This window comes from Xenopus laevis, chromosome 2L, assembly GCF_017654675.1.
Source record: "Xenopus laevis strain J_2021 chromosome 2L, Xenopus_laevis_v10.1, whole genome shotgun sequence".
In the NCBI taxonomy this organism is placed as follows: domain Eukaryota; kingdom Metazoa; phylum Chordata; class Amphibia; order Anura; family Pipidae; genus Xenopus; species Xenopus laevis.
The window spans coordinates 70,719,988-70,736,867 of NC_054373.1; the positions used below are offsets into that span (position 1 = coordinate 70,719,988).

The following is a 16,880-nucleotide window of genomic DNA, read 5'->3' on the forward strand; positions in this document are numbered from 1 at the left end:
CCAGCCACCATACATGCAACCAGTGGTGGACCAGCCAGCTATTATGTATTCCAACATAGATGTGCAAGGCCATTGTCACACTAGCAGGCCAAGATGCAAAAAACCAGAGTGGAATTCGAATACACAAGCAATAGTAAATAAGCCAGCTATTGTGAATGCCACCCTTAGGGACAAGGTAACCAACTGCACTAGCACCTGACACAAAAGTCAATTTCCATACATGCAACAACGGAGCACGTCAGTTGTTGAACTTGCAAAACCCTGGTCCATAAGCCAGCCTTATTGATAATAAGCAGTGGCATACAAGACGAAAAACAATGCATGTAAGGCAGAAGAAAAATGTAGCTGTAAGCCAACAACATATGACCAACCACAGCTGCTGAATACCAATCAGCAACAAAATTAGCTATGGGCTGTGAAACTCAGAGCAAACACCAGCTGATGGTACAACCCATGCTAGATCCAACCTAATAGTCAATCATGCCTACTGCTGGTGTAACCAGAACCATACCTGCAAGGATTGCAGACAAGACAAAACCGATGGCTGTTGTCCTGCCAAGGATTGCCGCAAGGCAAACAGACATGCCCACCAAGGGCCACAGCAAGAATAGTAACCATGCCTATCAGCCGCCACAGCCTGGCGACCTATGCACCATAGGTCACAGCCAAGACTGGCAGCCACAAGCCCACAAGGACTATAATAAAAACTAGCGGCTACCTTAGCCAGGGGCCACAGAAAAGGCCAACAGCCCAAGAACCCTGGTAAAAGGCAAGCAAGCACCTAAGTTAAGGGCCATGAAAACAGGCCCGCAGCCATAATAACCCAGGTAAAAGGACAACCAAACAAATGTGCCAAGGGTAAAAGACCACATGAGCCAAAGGCTCATGCAACAGGCCAGTAGAACAAGGGCCCTTGTAAAAGGCCAGCAGACCCAGGAGCCGAGGACCATGGTAAAAAGCCATGGACCAAAACAAGGGCTCTAACCCAAGCCAAGGGCCAAAATGAAAGCCAGAGGCCACACAAACCCAGCTCCCTGGCGAGATGCCCAAGGCCACACAAAGGACCATAGAGTACAAGCTGGCTTCAAGCATGTTAAGGTGCCAATAGACATAACAGTAAGTGCCCTTTAATCCACCAACAATTAAAGAAGGGAAACCTACAGTCACAAAAACTCAGTAGATGTAGTATAACTACAACTGAGCTCCCAACAAAAGCCACCAGATGGGAATAGAATATCTAAGAGAAGGCCTACATCACACAAAAAGACACCATTATAACTCGGAACACTGCCTGTTAAGTGTGGAAACATCATAGGAAAAAATGGGGCACAATGCTGCTACAGCAGAACAAACCCCTAGCCGGTCCTGGAAATACCAGGTGTAATAAGAGCACACTTACCTACTGTGTCTGCGCAGAGAACTCGGGCTCACAAACCTAAGACCTCAGATGACAACTATACAAGAAGTCAGAGGAATACAGGCACCAAACCAGATAATATGCGCTAGACAGTAGGAATAATCCAGACAGATCCTTGGTGGCAGACTGCTTCTAAGGAGCAGACTCAGGGGCGTAACTAAAGAGGAAGCAGACCCTGCGGCTGCAGGTGGGCCCAAAATGTATAGGGACCCATGAGGCCCAAATAAAGAGCAATTTCAATAAGTATTGGTAAAAAAGCACAACCTCTGGATCTGTTAGGGGCCCTAAAATGAATTTGCTGTGGGGCCCAATGACATCTGGTTACAGCACTGAGCAGACTCAATGTAAGGAAGGAAGGGGCTACCATACTGCTTCAGCAGTGCAAGCCTCCAGCCAACCCTGCAAGCACCCAGTGTAATAAAAAGGCAAATATAACCTGTGTCTGCACAGAGGACAATAGAAACAACAGTAGCAAACTGAGGAGTATCTGTCCATTACCTGATAGCAATGAAAAGTCTGCAGGTTGGAAACTTCAGCTAGAACTTGGATAGGTTTCAGTGGAGGGACATAATTAGCTTATTAACATGCAGACTTAGTACCTTGTGTAACTGCATTATGCACAGAGGACTCCAGCTCACAACATACGACTTCATATAATATAAGAAGGAACACAGGCAGCTTACCAGATAGCTCAGACTTGTCAGCAGGAATATCCAGTCCAGTGGAACACTGCTTGTTAAGAGCAGACTCATAAGAAAGGAAGGAGGTGCCATACTGCTTGAGCACATGAGCCAATATAACCACTGTGTCAGCCAAGAGGATGCAGGTTCACCCATACAAAACTTAAAATATTAAACAGCAATAGCAAAGGGGCCAAAGGAACACCTGCACCTTACCAGATAGTGACTAGTTAGCTTGATGGAAACTCCAGCCAAAGCCCTGATAGCTTTCAGCTGAGGGACATATTAAGCATATTAACATGCAGACTTCCCAGTGAAATTAATGTTTCAAATACACAATGGATACTGAGAAATCAAAATCTCTGGATTCAGGTACCACACTGCTTAGGCAGAGGGATTCACCAGCCAGTACTTAAAGTGTAGCAAGAGCCAATACTGTATTTTGCACAGAGGATGCCAGCTCACAACATAAGACTTCAGATAATACAAGAAGTCAAGGGAACACAGGCACCTTACCAGATAGCTCAGGCTTGTCAGCAGGAATATCCAGGTGGAACACTGCTTGTTAAGAGCAGACTCATAAGAAGGAGGTGCCATATTGCTTGATCAGTGCAACCTCTAGCCCTTCCTGGAGGTGCCTTAGTAACATGAGCCAATATAACTTCTGTGTCTGCATAAAGGATGCAGGTTCACCCATACAAGGCTTAAAATATTAAACAGCAATAGCAACGGGGCGAAGGCACACCTCCACCTTATCAGAGTGGCTAATTAGCTGGATGGAAACTCCAGCCAAAGCCCCAATAGCTCTCAGCTGAGGGACATAATTAGCTAATTAGCATGCAGACTTCCCAGTGCACTACACACAGTAGATAATGAAGCATCATACTCACCAGCTTCAGGCAGTTATAACTAGCCCATATGCATACCCACGGCCCTTTTGCAGAAGTTCTGTAGAGTTCTGTAAAGTCTCACATAACTCAAAAGAAAAGGGGAGTCCAAAAATCTCACAGGTAACAATGTGGAAGCCCACACCTGTGTCTGTTCCCAAAAAAGCACTAGATTGAATCTTGTGCCTCGCTGGGCATATAGCAGGGGGGCTGTTTTAACACAGGGCTAGGACCATGGTATGCCCACACCTGCACTTCTTCCCAATCAGCGATAATTTACAGATTATGCGTCTTGAGGCATCAGGTAAATTCTTCTCCATTACCTGGGAATCATCCCTCTGTGTCCACACAGAGGTAAAAAATAAGCAAAAATAAATAAATAAATAAAAATGCAGAAGAAAAAACAAAAGGCTCACAGGTAATAATGTGGGAAGCCCACAAATGTGTCTCTTCCCAAAAAGCACTAGATTGAATCTTGTGCCTCGCTGGGCATATAGCAGGGGGGGCTATTTTAGCACAGGGCTAGGACCATGGATATGTCCACACCTGCGCTTCTTCCCAATAAGCGATAATTTACAGATTATGCGTCTTGAGGCATCAGGTAAAATCTTCTCCATTACCTGGGAATCATCCCTCTGTGTCTACACAGAGGTAAAAAATAAATAAATAAACAAAAAGAAAATACAAAAGAAAAACAAAAAACAAAAACTGTGTTTGATTTCTCTCAAAATTCAACAAAAAATAAAAAGTGAGGAGGGAGATCCTACCTCCCTGTCCAGTAGGACAAAAAATAACTGTGGTGAGGAGGAAGTCATGTGGTCTTATAGGTCATGATTCATTTTGATTGGCTATGTTATAGGTCCTACCTCCAGATCTGGGAGGGGCAATGCCCCATGTGTACTGACATGGAGGGACGTAGAAGAAAAAGTGTTACATATACGTAATGTGTTTCTTGTGTAGGTGTCATAAACCGAAGATTATAATCATTAGTGTTGATGTAATCCATAAACTCATCGTACACAAATAACAAATCATCAATGTACTGTATCTCATATAGGTGATAATGTGGGCTTTGAATCTCACTGACACCCAGATATATTTGTCCTCCCATATTGCCATATATAAGAATGAATTGTATGCCCCTCACTAAAAATTCTTGCAGTGGGTCTGTATATGGGCTCTCAGCAGCCAGATTCTTCTTCAGGGGTTTAGGCAGCCATATCATGTGAAATGCATGTGTATCATTATACACAGCTTAGCCAATGATAAGATGCTTTCCAAGGAAGTACTCCAATCATATTTAACAAATATATTGTATGATAATAAATAGCTAATCTAGGGAGTTGGATAAACCAAAATTTAACAAAATTTCATTACTGGACACTTGACCATAGCATGTCCTTTGACAGAAGTTTGGAAAATTCTAAGAGATAGTAATACCTTGTACCTTGTAATGCCATCTCTTAGAATTTTCCAAACTTCTCTATAATAGTCACACATCCTGTAAAACCAACCATCCTTTGTCTGCTTGTCCATTAGGGCTTGTAGGGCATTTTATCAATAAACCAAGGTTTACTGAACAAATGTTGTATCCCAAGTTCTATCATAAATTGGTACAAAATTATAATTTTGTACCAATTTATGATAGAACTTGGGACAAAAATTATTTATCTTAAACTTAGGGAAATCAAATGTGAGAGTTTTTAATGGGGTACCTTCTTGTGATGTTTGTGTTTCCTCTCCTCTAGTTCTCAATAGTGCCTTTTTAATTTAAGTTGTTGGACACATTTATGTACATCAGTATACTGTATATTTAAAATGTATTGGGTCCGCATCTGGGGGCAAACTTTAGTCCTTTATAAAGGAACAAAACATTTTCTCTTATATTTTCATGCATGCTCTGGTTCCTCGATAAGGTCCAAAGATCTCCTTTGACCTCTCAGAACCAGGAACTTATAGTGGTATGTTTAGGATGCTCAAATGTATCTGTGTATCTGCCCACCTTCTGAAAGGGCCCATATCTATTATTCAATGGAAGTTTATTTAGTGAATTGTTCCTCAAAGTGCCGCCTTTTGCCCTTATTGAATTCTGATTATGGGTGATGGTTTAGACCTAGCTATATGGGTACTTTTTGTCTGTGAATTGGCCCATATGGATGCCTATAGGCCAATGGTCTCTTGGGTAACTTATGTAGGAGGCTGAAGCAATTCCTCATTTATGGGAAAATTATGTCCCTCAGTTAGTCTCCATCGGCCAAGGCTGTCAATGCAGTCCATCTATATGACCCAATCAGTGGGCTGAGGCAGGAAAGACAAAATCATTGTCCTGTTAAAGGATTAGTCAAAGACAAAAATTAAATAACTCAGTATGTAATAACAATGCAGCTATGTGCTTGTAAACTGAGATGCTTCAGAAGCTTTCAAAATTTTTTAGCTACTTTGTACCAGTGAAGGCAGCCATGTTTTGTTTTTTAGGGTTATGTCACATGCAACCCTAGCAATGAGACAGTGCTTAAATTTTAGGTAAATAGCTTTCATTTGTGCTTTAATTCGGCATCTATTCCCTACTGTTAATTATGGATAATTGGCCCAGCAATGCTTGCTATCCTTGAAAGCATAGGATAGTTTGCCCTGTAAATACATCTAATAATTTCTAGTATCTCCAACAATGTTAACTATGTACTGTATTTACTGTATAAGGCTGAAATTACAATAAAATCCACTTGACTTGATCTTCCCATTTTTTCTCAGATTAGGGTGCCATCTCTGAGAATTTATTGTGAAAACAGATTATCATGCAAATAAGTAAATTAAAAAACATAATACTAAACTGGCTGTTTGCATAGTCCCATACAGTATGTTCATATCATTTAAATATAGTAATTACAATTATTTTCTTCAGTGTATACAATAGATAAAGCCTATGATTAAGTGCGAAACACGTCAGGCTATTATTTTTTATAATTATAACATAGGACTCTGGAGATTCGGTGATTCATTTTATTCATACAGTGCACTGTATGAATAAATGTGCACTGTATGAATAAAATGAATCACTGAATCAACACTTTGGTTCTCCAGAGTCCTATGTTATAATTGTGAAAGTCTGCAGGTCTGGCGGGGGCTTAACTCTGAAGTGGAACCAGACACAATAACGAAAAGGATTACATGATCCATAAGAATATATTATTTTTTATACAAGATGTAAATAAAGATTTTTGTACTACTTTATCAAATTTCATTTTTTGTATGTATTCCCCCTTTGCTGAGGGTTTGGAGCATGAGCACCCGGACTACTTGTGGAAAGTGGTAAGCTTGTCCTTATATTTCAAAAGTTCATGCTTTCTATGATCTTCCACTATATACAATAGAGGAGTTCCAAGACCCCCCCCCCCCCGATAGCTGTACTGTTGGATCAGCTCAATCTAATCAGTGGCTGATGCAGGACATGGTATATAAAGTTTTACTCCAAATAAATGTGAATAAGGCACCAGGGCCAGATGGAATACACCCTCGTGTATTGAGCGAGCTTAGTTTAGCTTTAGACCGGACTCTATTTCTGATTTTCTCAGACTCGCTTTCATCTGATATGGTACCTATGGATTGGAGGAAAGCTGATGTAATTCCCATATTTAAAAAGGGTTTACAATCTCAGCCTGTCAATTATGGTTCAGTAAATTTAACATCTGTGGTGGGCAAATTATTTGAAGGCTTGTTAAGTGATCACATTCAAAAAAATGTCCTGGAGAATGGCATTATAAGCAGTAATCAGCATGATAGCTTTTTATGATGAGTTAAGTAACAAGCTGGGCAGTGGGGTTGTTCTGTCTAGATGAGGGGTCTTTTTTACCCATGAGGCACATTCAAATGTAAAAGAAGTTGGAGAGCAACATAAGCATGCATAAAGTTCCTGAAGGTGCCAACTATCAGCTGTGGCTATTGGCTGTCCCAATGTGGACTGGCAACCTAAAGGAGGCTGTGTTTGGCAATACACTTGGTTTTCATGCAACCAACATCCAATGGGTTGGTGAGCAACATGTTGCTCGAGAGCCACTGGTTGGGGATCACTGGTCTAGATATTCAGAAATTGGTTTTTTTTTTTACAATAAGAGCTGTGAATTTGTGGAATTCTATCCCTGAATCAGTTGCACTGGCTTATACATTAGATAGATTCAATATAGTGTTGGATGGCTTTTTAGCAAGTGAGGAAATACAGGGTTATGGAAGATAGCTCAAAGTACTAGTTGATCCAGGGACTGGTGTCTTTGCCTTCATCTAGATCAAATAGCAGTTAATACAGGTTTCTATATGTAGATGTATATGTGTGTCTTTATTCACCTTAATGGTCAAAAAGGGAATAGACTGCCTCTTTAAGAATTTAAAGGCATTGTATGCAATTTGACTAATACGTTCCTTGTCTTTTGCTTCAGCCCAAATATAGACATTGGTAACATATACCTTCCTCTGCTGAATAAACAGTAGTGTCTCGACTGAAAGGACCCTCTCCCTTACGGTTATATCCTTGGATCTTGACATCAAAAGGGGTATAGGCAGAAATGGTCTCATTACGGTACACATACTGCTGTGACTGCTCCCCCGGAACTCTAACTGTTTGCCATGTGGTCTCATTTTTTCTTTTGAATGCAATAATGTATCCAAAGTCATCTCCATTTTGGTATTGCCTTCCAATTGGCTGCAACAAAAAGGCATGTGATTATTTTTCTATGTTAATTAAGAAGGTATTTCATGCATTTGTAGTCTCTAGAGTTCTCCTACCACTACAGAGCAAAGTTTGGAAGAAAGGGAAAAAAATAAAGCAGAACATTATATTGCAATAAAAAGTGATCTATAATTAGATTTATTTACATTACTTATAAAACTATGCATGGGCTATATCTCTGAAGTACTTTAGGCAACAAGTATTCTTATTACTGCTAATATTATATAGAAACATATAATGGTCAAAGTAATACTATTCAAAATACAACTAACAACTCTTTGCATTACATTTTTGTTACAAAAAAATTTTGATTCATGGGTCACAATACTGAAACCAGAAAGATGAAATTATTATCCATCTGGATTTTTTAATTAGAACAAACAATAAATAATGAATATCAGCTGTTTCACATTAATAATCTTTTTTCATGGTTGTCCCTAAAAAGCATGTGGTCTACCAAAGGCTTAACTCTGGCTTCCATCTAAGGAGTCAGGATAACAATACAATAAAACTTAACAGGGATAATTCTCCACCTCTTCCCAACTAAATGTTCTCCCTCTTCAGTTTTTGATAAATCATCATTTCATCATCATCATTTATTTATATAGCGCTGTCAAGATAGGCAGTGCTTTACTGCAGTTATAGCAAACAGGGAATAAATGGTGGATAACAAACAGGGATTACAGAGTACAATAGGGTTAGAAGGACCTAGAGATTAGAGTTTACAAACTAAAGGTTAGGGTACAATTGAGACATTAGGATTATATAAACACTTTGTCATTTTGATACACATGGGTTGATACACAGGTGGGTCTTTAAGGAGCGCTTGAAAGTTTGGAAAGAAGGAGAAAGTCTGACAGCTTGTGGCAATGCATTATAGTCAACCAGCGTTTTCATGTGACAATTTTTCAGACTGTGCGACAATTTTTAACACTGCAAGACACGTTTTTACTATTCAGTATATGTGTTTGTTTCTCTGAAAAATCCAGCAACTATTTAGCTCATCCTTAATTCTAGGTTAAATAATAAGCATACTGCAGTACTGCCTTTTCACACTCTCTACACTGGGGCACGATCGAGCAGGCTCTTATGCTTATGCATATCATATGGGCTGTCAGCATCTGGGTTTCAGTCATGCCTTATATTCCCCCAATTGAGCCATCTTGCATTTTGGTGTCTCTGGTTTGTTTCTCCCTCATTCTGACTCCCTGTTGCAGGCTAGAAAAAAAAGAGATTACCTGCAGCAAACAGAAAGATACAATTTTCCTCAGCTGATATGATTGTGTCTTAGACAGCTCCATAAAGTTACATAATTCTACCCATTCCGTCTTGCTGTAACCACCACTGACACTTTTGCAGGATGTTAAGACTTTCATTCAGGATGCTCCGCATTTCCACCCCACCATTTCCATCTATTTTCAAGAGAGCTCTCTAGAAAGCACCATTTGAACTGCATTCAGTCAGCCTAAAGTTTCTTTCTTGAAATGTGGCCTTCATGGTTGCCATTACCTCAGCCCAAAGGGTTTTGGAAATTGTAATTCTCTCTGTATACTGCCTCTGTGCATTTTTATGTGGACAAAGAGGTCTCAGGATAGCCTCAGACTTAACCAAACTTGTTTATGATTTTCATTAAAGGGGATGTAAAGGCAAAAAAATAAAATCCCATTTTTACTTTATTTAATAAAAAAGAAATCTATCTCCAGTATACTTTAATTTAAAAATGTGTACCGTTTTATAAAACACCTTACTGTATGCAGTGAAATACCCCCTTTGTTTTACTCGACAGCTGCAGATTTTTTTCCGACGGTCCCTAACTGCTCTGCAGGGAAATGATCATACTTTGAAACAGCAGGAGGGAGGCCCCCAACCTTACTTCCCTGACCTCAAGCAGCTTTGTTTGTTTCCCTATAAAGCAGCCGGCGACTGTGTAGAGATTTGTATCCGCAGACCCAGGGCAGTCTGCATATTCTGATTATTAATCAGTCTTGCTATATCGTTTCTATGGCAGAAATTATTTGACTTGTGCTGTTTTGATAATTTATGACGATCCCTAAGATTAATCTCACAACTGAAGCCCAGACCACACTGAGTATGTGTGTGGTGTTGGTCTTACAAAGATGTATAACAAAGTTACAAGATGACAGCCCCCTGCCGCCAACTTTGATAACATAAATCATTTGTTCAATTAGGCTTCTGTTGCAGTAAGTTCATGTTTATGTTTAGTATACAAAATGCAGCATTTCTAGCATTATTCTATTTTAGACTTTAGTTCCCCTTTAAATTAAGATATTACATTGCCTCCACTGTGTCCAAGACCCAAAAGTACCAGTGAACTTTCCCTCCACAAACTTGACTTTGTCCAGGCATTGAAATATTACCTGGCTAGGACATAACCAGTTCAACAGTGACATAACAGAAGCATGCCATAACACTGCAGAGAAACCATTTTATCAATTTATTTTTTAAAGTCCAATGGTAACACAGCAGCAACATATCTTTCTATGGACATTAAATAGGCAATTATGAAGGGTGGTTAAGCAGTAGATCAGATTTTTGAGTGTCAAAATTCATACATTCGAATTTTAATCATCCAATTCAAATGTAAATTTACATGATGATTTACATGTGATTTATCACACCTGGACCATGGAAACAGTCCTAATTTAAATATTCACCACCTAAAACCTGGTGGGTTAATTTACAAGTCACTGTCAGAGGTCAGTTGAGCCATTTGTAGATGTTAATAGCCTTCCTGACATTCAAGTTTTTTTTTCGGGAGAAAAACTCAATTTGAATACAACTCGAATACGATTCGAAATTTCAGTTCGGCAGAAAATTTACATGCATTCGAAATTCGACCTTTGATAAATGGGCCTCCAAATGACATCATCCCACATAATTAAAGGACACTGACCACCCAACATTATGAGGCAGATTTATTAAGTGGTGTGAAAAACGGCAGAATAATTTGTCACACATTGCCAGGCATCACCATGAAAAAAAATGGCATAATTTTTTTACATGCTTTTTCTTCGATCAACTTCCGCCTGAACTTCCGATAAATTCCCTGTTTATTTTACATAGTTTTTTATACCTTTTTTCAAGTGAATTTTGAAAAAAAAGGAAACCCCTAGAGCAACAGCTTTCAAATCCTGACAATAACCCCCAGATCAAGCTCACCTGTGGGGAAAAAAACCTCCCTCCCTCCTCCCCCCAGGCTAACTACCGCACCGGGGAGATACCCCATACTCCATATGGATTCTTCCAGCGAAGTTCCACGCATCCATCTTCAGGCTCCTTCTGTAAGCTGACTGAGAGATCAGCAATTTCCGTGTAATTCCTTGCATGCGCAGTTGTTGCAAACCGGCAAACTGCTCCAACTGCGCTTGCACAGAAATAACAATCTCTCAGTCATCTTACAGAGGAGCCGAAGATGGACGCATGGAACTTCACTGAATCTGCGCCAAAGGGTAAGTATGGAGTATGAGGCATCTCCCCGGGGGGGGGGGGGAGGAGGGAGGGATACCTGGTGTGGGGGGTAGGGGGTTTTTCCCTACAGGTTGATTTCTTCTTTAAGGCACTCACTGTAGGTCAGGCATAGGAAACAGGCACAGGCAGCATTGGACAGGCATATGTAGCAATCAGAACCATGCTAGAGCTCTCTCTCACTCAGTCAAGGACAGCTGTATTTACATGCAGCAGGCAGGTACCATCATTGCACTGCTCGCTAAGTCAAATCATTCATTAGTGTGGATGCCTACAGCCTGAACCTGAGGTGTCAATATGGAATAAATGCAGTTTCTTTTAACAGTCTTAATCTGAAGGGTGTGTGAATGCAGGTGCCATTAAGAAAGTTAGAAACAAGGTGCTCGCAAGTTGGACAGCACTGGTCCAACTTACAGACACACCTTGAATCTGTCCTTAACCCCTTGGACTGAGGCTTTAGAAAGTAATTAGATTGATTTATCCAGTATTTTTGACAATCCATATATATCCAAAGGAACAATGGATCAAAAACTCAATTCACCTGGCCTACCAAATTCAGGGCAAACAGACTCAATTTCCGCTATATACACATTTTACAGTGATGTTCGAATCTGTTCTGTTTTGTTCCAGTAAGTACTACAAGCAGAGTGCCACTGGGACTTGTGTCTGAAATTTTTGTGTATGTAATTATTTATATAAAGTTTTACACTTTTTTACCACATGGTTGTTAATTGTATGTTAATTGAACACTGTTTAAATAATGCCTGCACTACGTCCACACTATGCTTGACAAAGGGGCGTGCCCCGAAATGTTGCACTGCATTAATAAAATTGCAAGGACTTGTCCTGCTTAACCAAACTCCTGTGTGCCGGTGATCCTTCTACGTACCTTGGCTGGGCGTTTGCCGATTCCCCTACCACTGAGCACCAGGAAACTCTGTTTGGGTTTGTGAGGTGTGCGGTTTCTCCAAATTGGCTTGTTCCAGTAAGTAAAAGATTTGTCTAAATCAGTGATCCCCAACCAGTAGCTCACGAGCAACATGTTGCTCTCTAACCCCCTTGGATGTTGCTCCCAGTGGCCTCAAAGCAGGTGTTTATTTTTGAATTCCTGGCTTGGAGGCAAGATTAAGTTGCATAAAAACAAGGTGTGCTGCCAAACAGAGCTTCAATGTGGGTTGACAATCCACATATGGGCTACTAAATGGCCAATCACAGCCCTTATTTGTTATCCCAGGAACATTTTTTCATGCTAGTGTTGCTCCCCAACTCCTTTTACTTCTGAATGTTGCTCATGGGTTTTAAAGCTTGGAGATCCCTTGTCTAAATCCTTAAAGGGTATTGCGAAAAAGAACATTTAATACAAGCTTCATCTCATGGAAATCTTTCTAAAGAATCTTTCTAAATATAATCAATATTATACAGTTTCTGAAACAAGTTACTCTTCACTACTCCCCTTTCAACAATCTGTCTCTGTCTCTCATTCTCTCTTAACGCAGAAGTCAGGGTCAAATTTGGATTGTTAAGTAGGTCTAATACATTGCTCTCTTTGCTAGATGTATTTAGAGCTAGCTCTAACTCATTTTGAAAACTGACACATATATCTGAATTGATTAATGTGTTAGTTCGTTAACAACCGGTCATTGCCACAACCATCAATGTGAGGCAAATTCCAGGATTTATATGCTGTATTTTAAGCCTGTGCTTTTCAGTCTTATTGATGTTAAATGATAAAGCATAAAATGTGCAAATGTGATTTATAAAATATTAGTTACCTTTTTATAAACACCAGCAACACCGTTGGAGAGCAGTATTGTACACCTTTTTCTATATAGTCAGTCATTTTTTCACAAATCACTCATATATATTATAATAAAATGACATCCCTGTGCTAAGGGAAGCAATCGTAATTGTTTTATGACATTTTTTAAATGATATTTTAAGTATATACAGAAAATTAGCATTCAAAAATAAAAAAATTTATTTTAACAGTGGAGTTTGTGTGCTATTTATTAGCCAACTTTATTGTAGATTAAAATAAATGCCACACTAGCCACATTGCATGCATAAAATTTTTTACCTAATTCACCGTCACTCACCTTCCAGTTAATGGTCAACTCATTTGGAGCTCCTCCCCCTCCACCAACTCCCGATGGAGCCACATTGGGAGCTGTAGTCAGAAAAATGAAAAAAATAGGCACTGTCTAATTTATACAATGTTAAGGAATTGGTTGCACATAAAATATAAGGAGATGAATGTGAAAGGTGTCATTAATCTCTAGACTGAACACTTAGTTATAACATTTGAGGCACAGATTATATCATCATTACACTCATTAAATACAAGCTCTATGTGCTTATCACTTTTATCCCAATAGAGCATTAGCGTTCCATACTTACCACAAATTGAATAACTTACCAGCTTCTTTTGTCCGGATCAAAGCAGAAGGGGCACTAGGATCCCCTTCTCCCAAAATGTTGCTGGCCACTACTCGTAACAAGTAATCTGTCCATTGATTTAGCCCAACCACAAGAGCTGACTCTGCATTACCCTCCACAGTAGGAGGATCTGTATGTAGAAACAAATTGAGGTCTATTCAGTAAATATAAAGCCCACAAAAGAAAATAGAAAAGACATTTTTAATTTTTAATGATATAAATGTCTCAAACTTAAAATGATCCTTTTAATATAACATACTAAATCAATTTTAAACAAGCTGTAATATCCTCCATAACCACTGACAACAAAATATGCAACCCATGTATATTATTAAGAAAATTGTGTATTTCCACATGATTTAAACTGACCTTCAAATTGAACTGTACCACTTTACAGATAGTACACAGCATGCTATTTGCTGTAGTTTGATTTTTATCGAATGGGGGAAGTATCATTCGCATAAAAATGTGCACAAATAATTAATGGTTAACTTAATTAGAAGCTAAATAAAACATACTTTCCCAGGTCATAGTCAAGAACATTCATATCATTCTGTATATACACTATTTTACGTATGCAACACCCACTTATACTGTTTTTGTACTTACCACGCCATATTACGATATTACGAGTAGGACACAACTTCACTTTGATGCCCTTCAGCTCCAGCTAATGACATTATTAATTTACATAAGGAGCACATGGATATTTTAATTTTGCTTTACGGGTACTGACCTGTCCGTGCTAATATCCATGTTTCTGTGAGTGGCTCCCTGATCTGCACCACATAGCGACTTATAGGACTATGATTATCAAATCCACGGCTCCAACTCAATTGAACTGTTGTTTCTCCAACATATTTTACCCCCACCCCTCCAGGAGGACCAGGTGGTCCTGTAGTGGGTAAGACACAAGGACAAAGAAGATCAAATAGGCAAAACAGTGTATGAAAATGCAAGTGCTCAATGGCAGATCTAATGGGCAACAAGAGGGAGAACGACCAGTTGTCCTTGATCCCAATCAATTTTGGTGCCAACTCATAAAGGATAAAGAGCTAGTAAAAGGAACCATGTACATTCAACTGAAATGCATGCCATATCACATGTTTTATTTGATCAGCTGTGAATCAAACATCATATGTGTCAAATGCATATAGTTGTATCTAACAATCAGAGCAGTCCTTAGTGGTTGGGGGTGGTGGTGTGGGTAGATATCAGGGTTTTCTATTTAAGCCATAAGTGGTTATTATCAGAGAACAAAGATCAAAGAACATGACACAGAATTGCTGTGTTGTAGAAGAAGCTCAAGGTTAAAGGCCATTCTTTTATTAGGGTTGTAGAATGTTTGCACAGAACAAGGATTACATCCGTTGTCTCAAGTCACAAGTATTCTTAGTGCAAGGTTAAGAAAGACACTTATAGTTTTAGTAACCACAGCACCAATACTATTCTGGACACTGTGCTGACACAGTAGATGTACCTTAGTTGGCTATTGTACTGAGACTGTGAGTCTGTCCCTAAGATGGAAATAGTGACACAGTTATGATAAAACAAGGATGATGATTGGATGCCACTGGATCAGCCCCATGGAAAAAATGGTTAAAATGGTAATTTGTTGTATTGCTAATTGTTCCCTTCATGTCCTTACTAGCTTACAGGACGTACGAAAACAAAAATTAGTCTGCTGCTCCTGGCTTGGTTTCCTCCTTAAGCATCTGTCCCTTCTCTGCACCAGCCCCCTTTACCTCCCCCAGCCCGCCCCCTTTTTTCCCGCCACCAGGTATCTCTCCCTTTGTTCCCTTTGTATGTGTCCAGAGGGAGGGAAGGGGGGCTGGGGTGGCAGACAGCCCCAGCTACGTGACAAACTACCTAAAGCCCTGGGGGAAGGGGTCCCTTGCCTAAGTCCCACTCTCCCCTATACAGGTTTCGTTCCCTCGAGTCTGTCCCTAAGATGGAAATAGTGACACAGTTATGATAAAACAAGGATGATGATTGGATGCCACTGGATCAGCCCCATGGAAAAAATGGTTAAAATGGTAATTTGTTGTATTGCTAATTGTTCCCTTCATGTCCTTACTAGCTTACAGGACGTACGAGCTATTATTTAATACTCTGTATTATATTACTCTGTATAAATGTATACCTCAAATAAAGCTGTCTGGTTAATATCCTGAGTGAATCTGAATGGTTCAAGTCAGGCCCAGGGGGAACTTCGGGGCCAGGCTCGATTTGAGTAGGTATTTATTTAAATCCAAGAGAGACTTACTCATTGTGGGCGAGAATCATATATCCCTAGTTGAGAATCAAAATCGGTAGACTAGCGACAATATATAAGAATATATTTATATGATCATTTATATTTGAGCACTATGGATATGCACAGTGAGTGATGCATGGAATTCATATTTATGATGTGTCTTTCTGTTTGTAAAAACTCACAAATTTAGCATTTTTGTGTACAAAGACCGCAATAATGCATTTTTCAATCTTAGCATATGGCTGATTCTCTCTTAAATCCAAAATAAAGTTTCAAGGTCTTAATAAGTTCACACTCCTTGTCCGGCTTACAATTGTATCCCTCCAAGTCCAAATCCCAATATCTAAAATAAAAGCCAGCGCCAAAGGCACAGGAACAAACAAGGAAAAATATACAGGGTAATATTGTTTAGTAAATAACACCCTGTATTGTGCTTTATGGAGATTACTATGTGCACCACATATGTGTTAAACCCCTTCAAGTTGCAACGCCACCATCACATAAAAGTAAGAATAACTTTTCTTATATAATCCTGTTTTTATGCAGGTGGGTACTCACAAATGTTCTCACAGCTTGCACATAAAAATGTATCCTGGGACATAGCTCCCCTTCTGGTACTGTAAGATGATATGCAGCAGCACTAGTGTAAAACTACTTTTTTATTTTTAAAAACAAAGTATTAAAATAAACTCACATGGTGTCTATGATATAAAACATATCTATGTAAATGTTCCATTCAATCTCCCCTTTGGCATAAGTCCAGAACACGCACTTGGGTTCAATGCAAAACGTCTTGTAGCGTCTATTCCCTTGTGTTCGTCAATAGGGTGCTCTCCTGTGACGTCACTTATATTTTACAAGTTTGGTCTGCTACTTCCTCATAGGCCTAATGCATCTCTGAGATGCTGGAAGAGACTTGCCAGGATTGCTTCCGTGGTGGCAGGGGAAGCAGCTGCTCCTTCGGTGTCCATGTCTGGCCCAACATAATGTCACATGC

At 39.6% G+C, this 16,880-nt stretch overlaps 1 protein-coding gene across 1 annotated transcript in view; it reads right to left on the minus strand.

Moving 5' to 3' along the window:
• Positions 1-16,880, minus strand: part of LOC108708146 (contactin-2) — a 352,213-nt gene that overhangs the window by 80,655 nt on the left and 254,678 nt on the right. The window contains exons 15-18 of the mRNA XM_018246539.2: positions 14,363-14,521; positions 13,607-13,756; positions 13,287-13,357; positions 7,443-7,677 (exon numbers count right to left, since the gene is read on the minus strand). Coding sequence (XP_018102028.2) covers positions 7,443-7,677; positions 13,287-13,357; positions 13,607-13,756; positions 14,363-14,521 — 615 coding nt within the window. The remainder of the gene's footprint in view (positions 1-7,442; positions 7,678-13,286; positions 13,358-13,606; positions 13,757-14,362; positions 14,522-16,880) is intronic.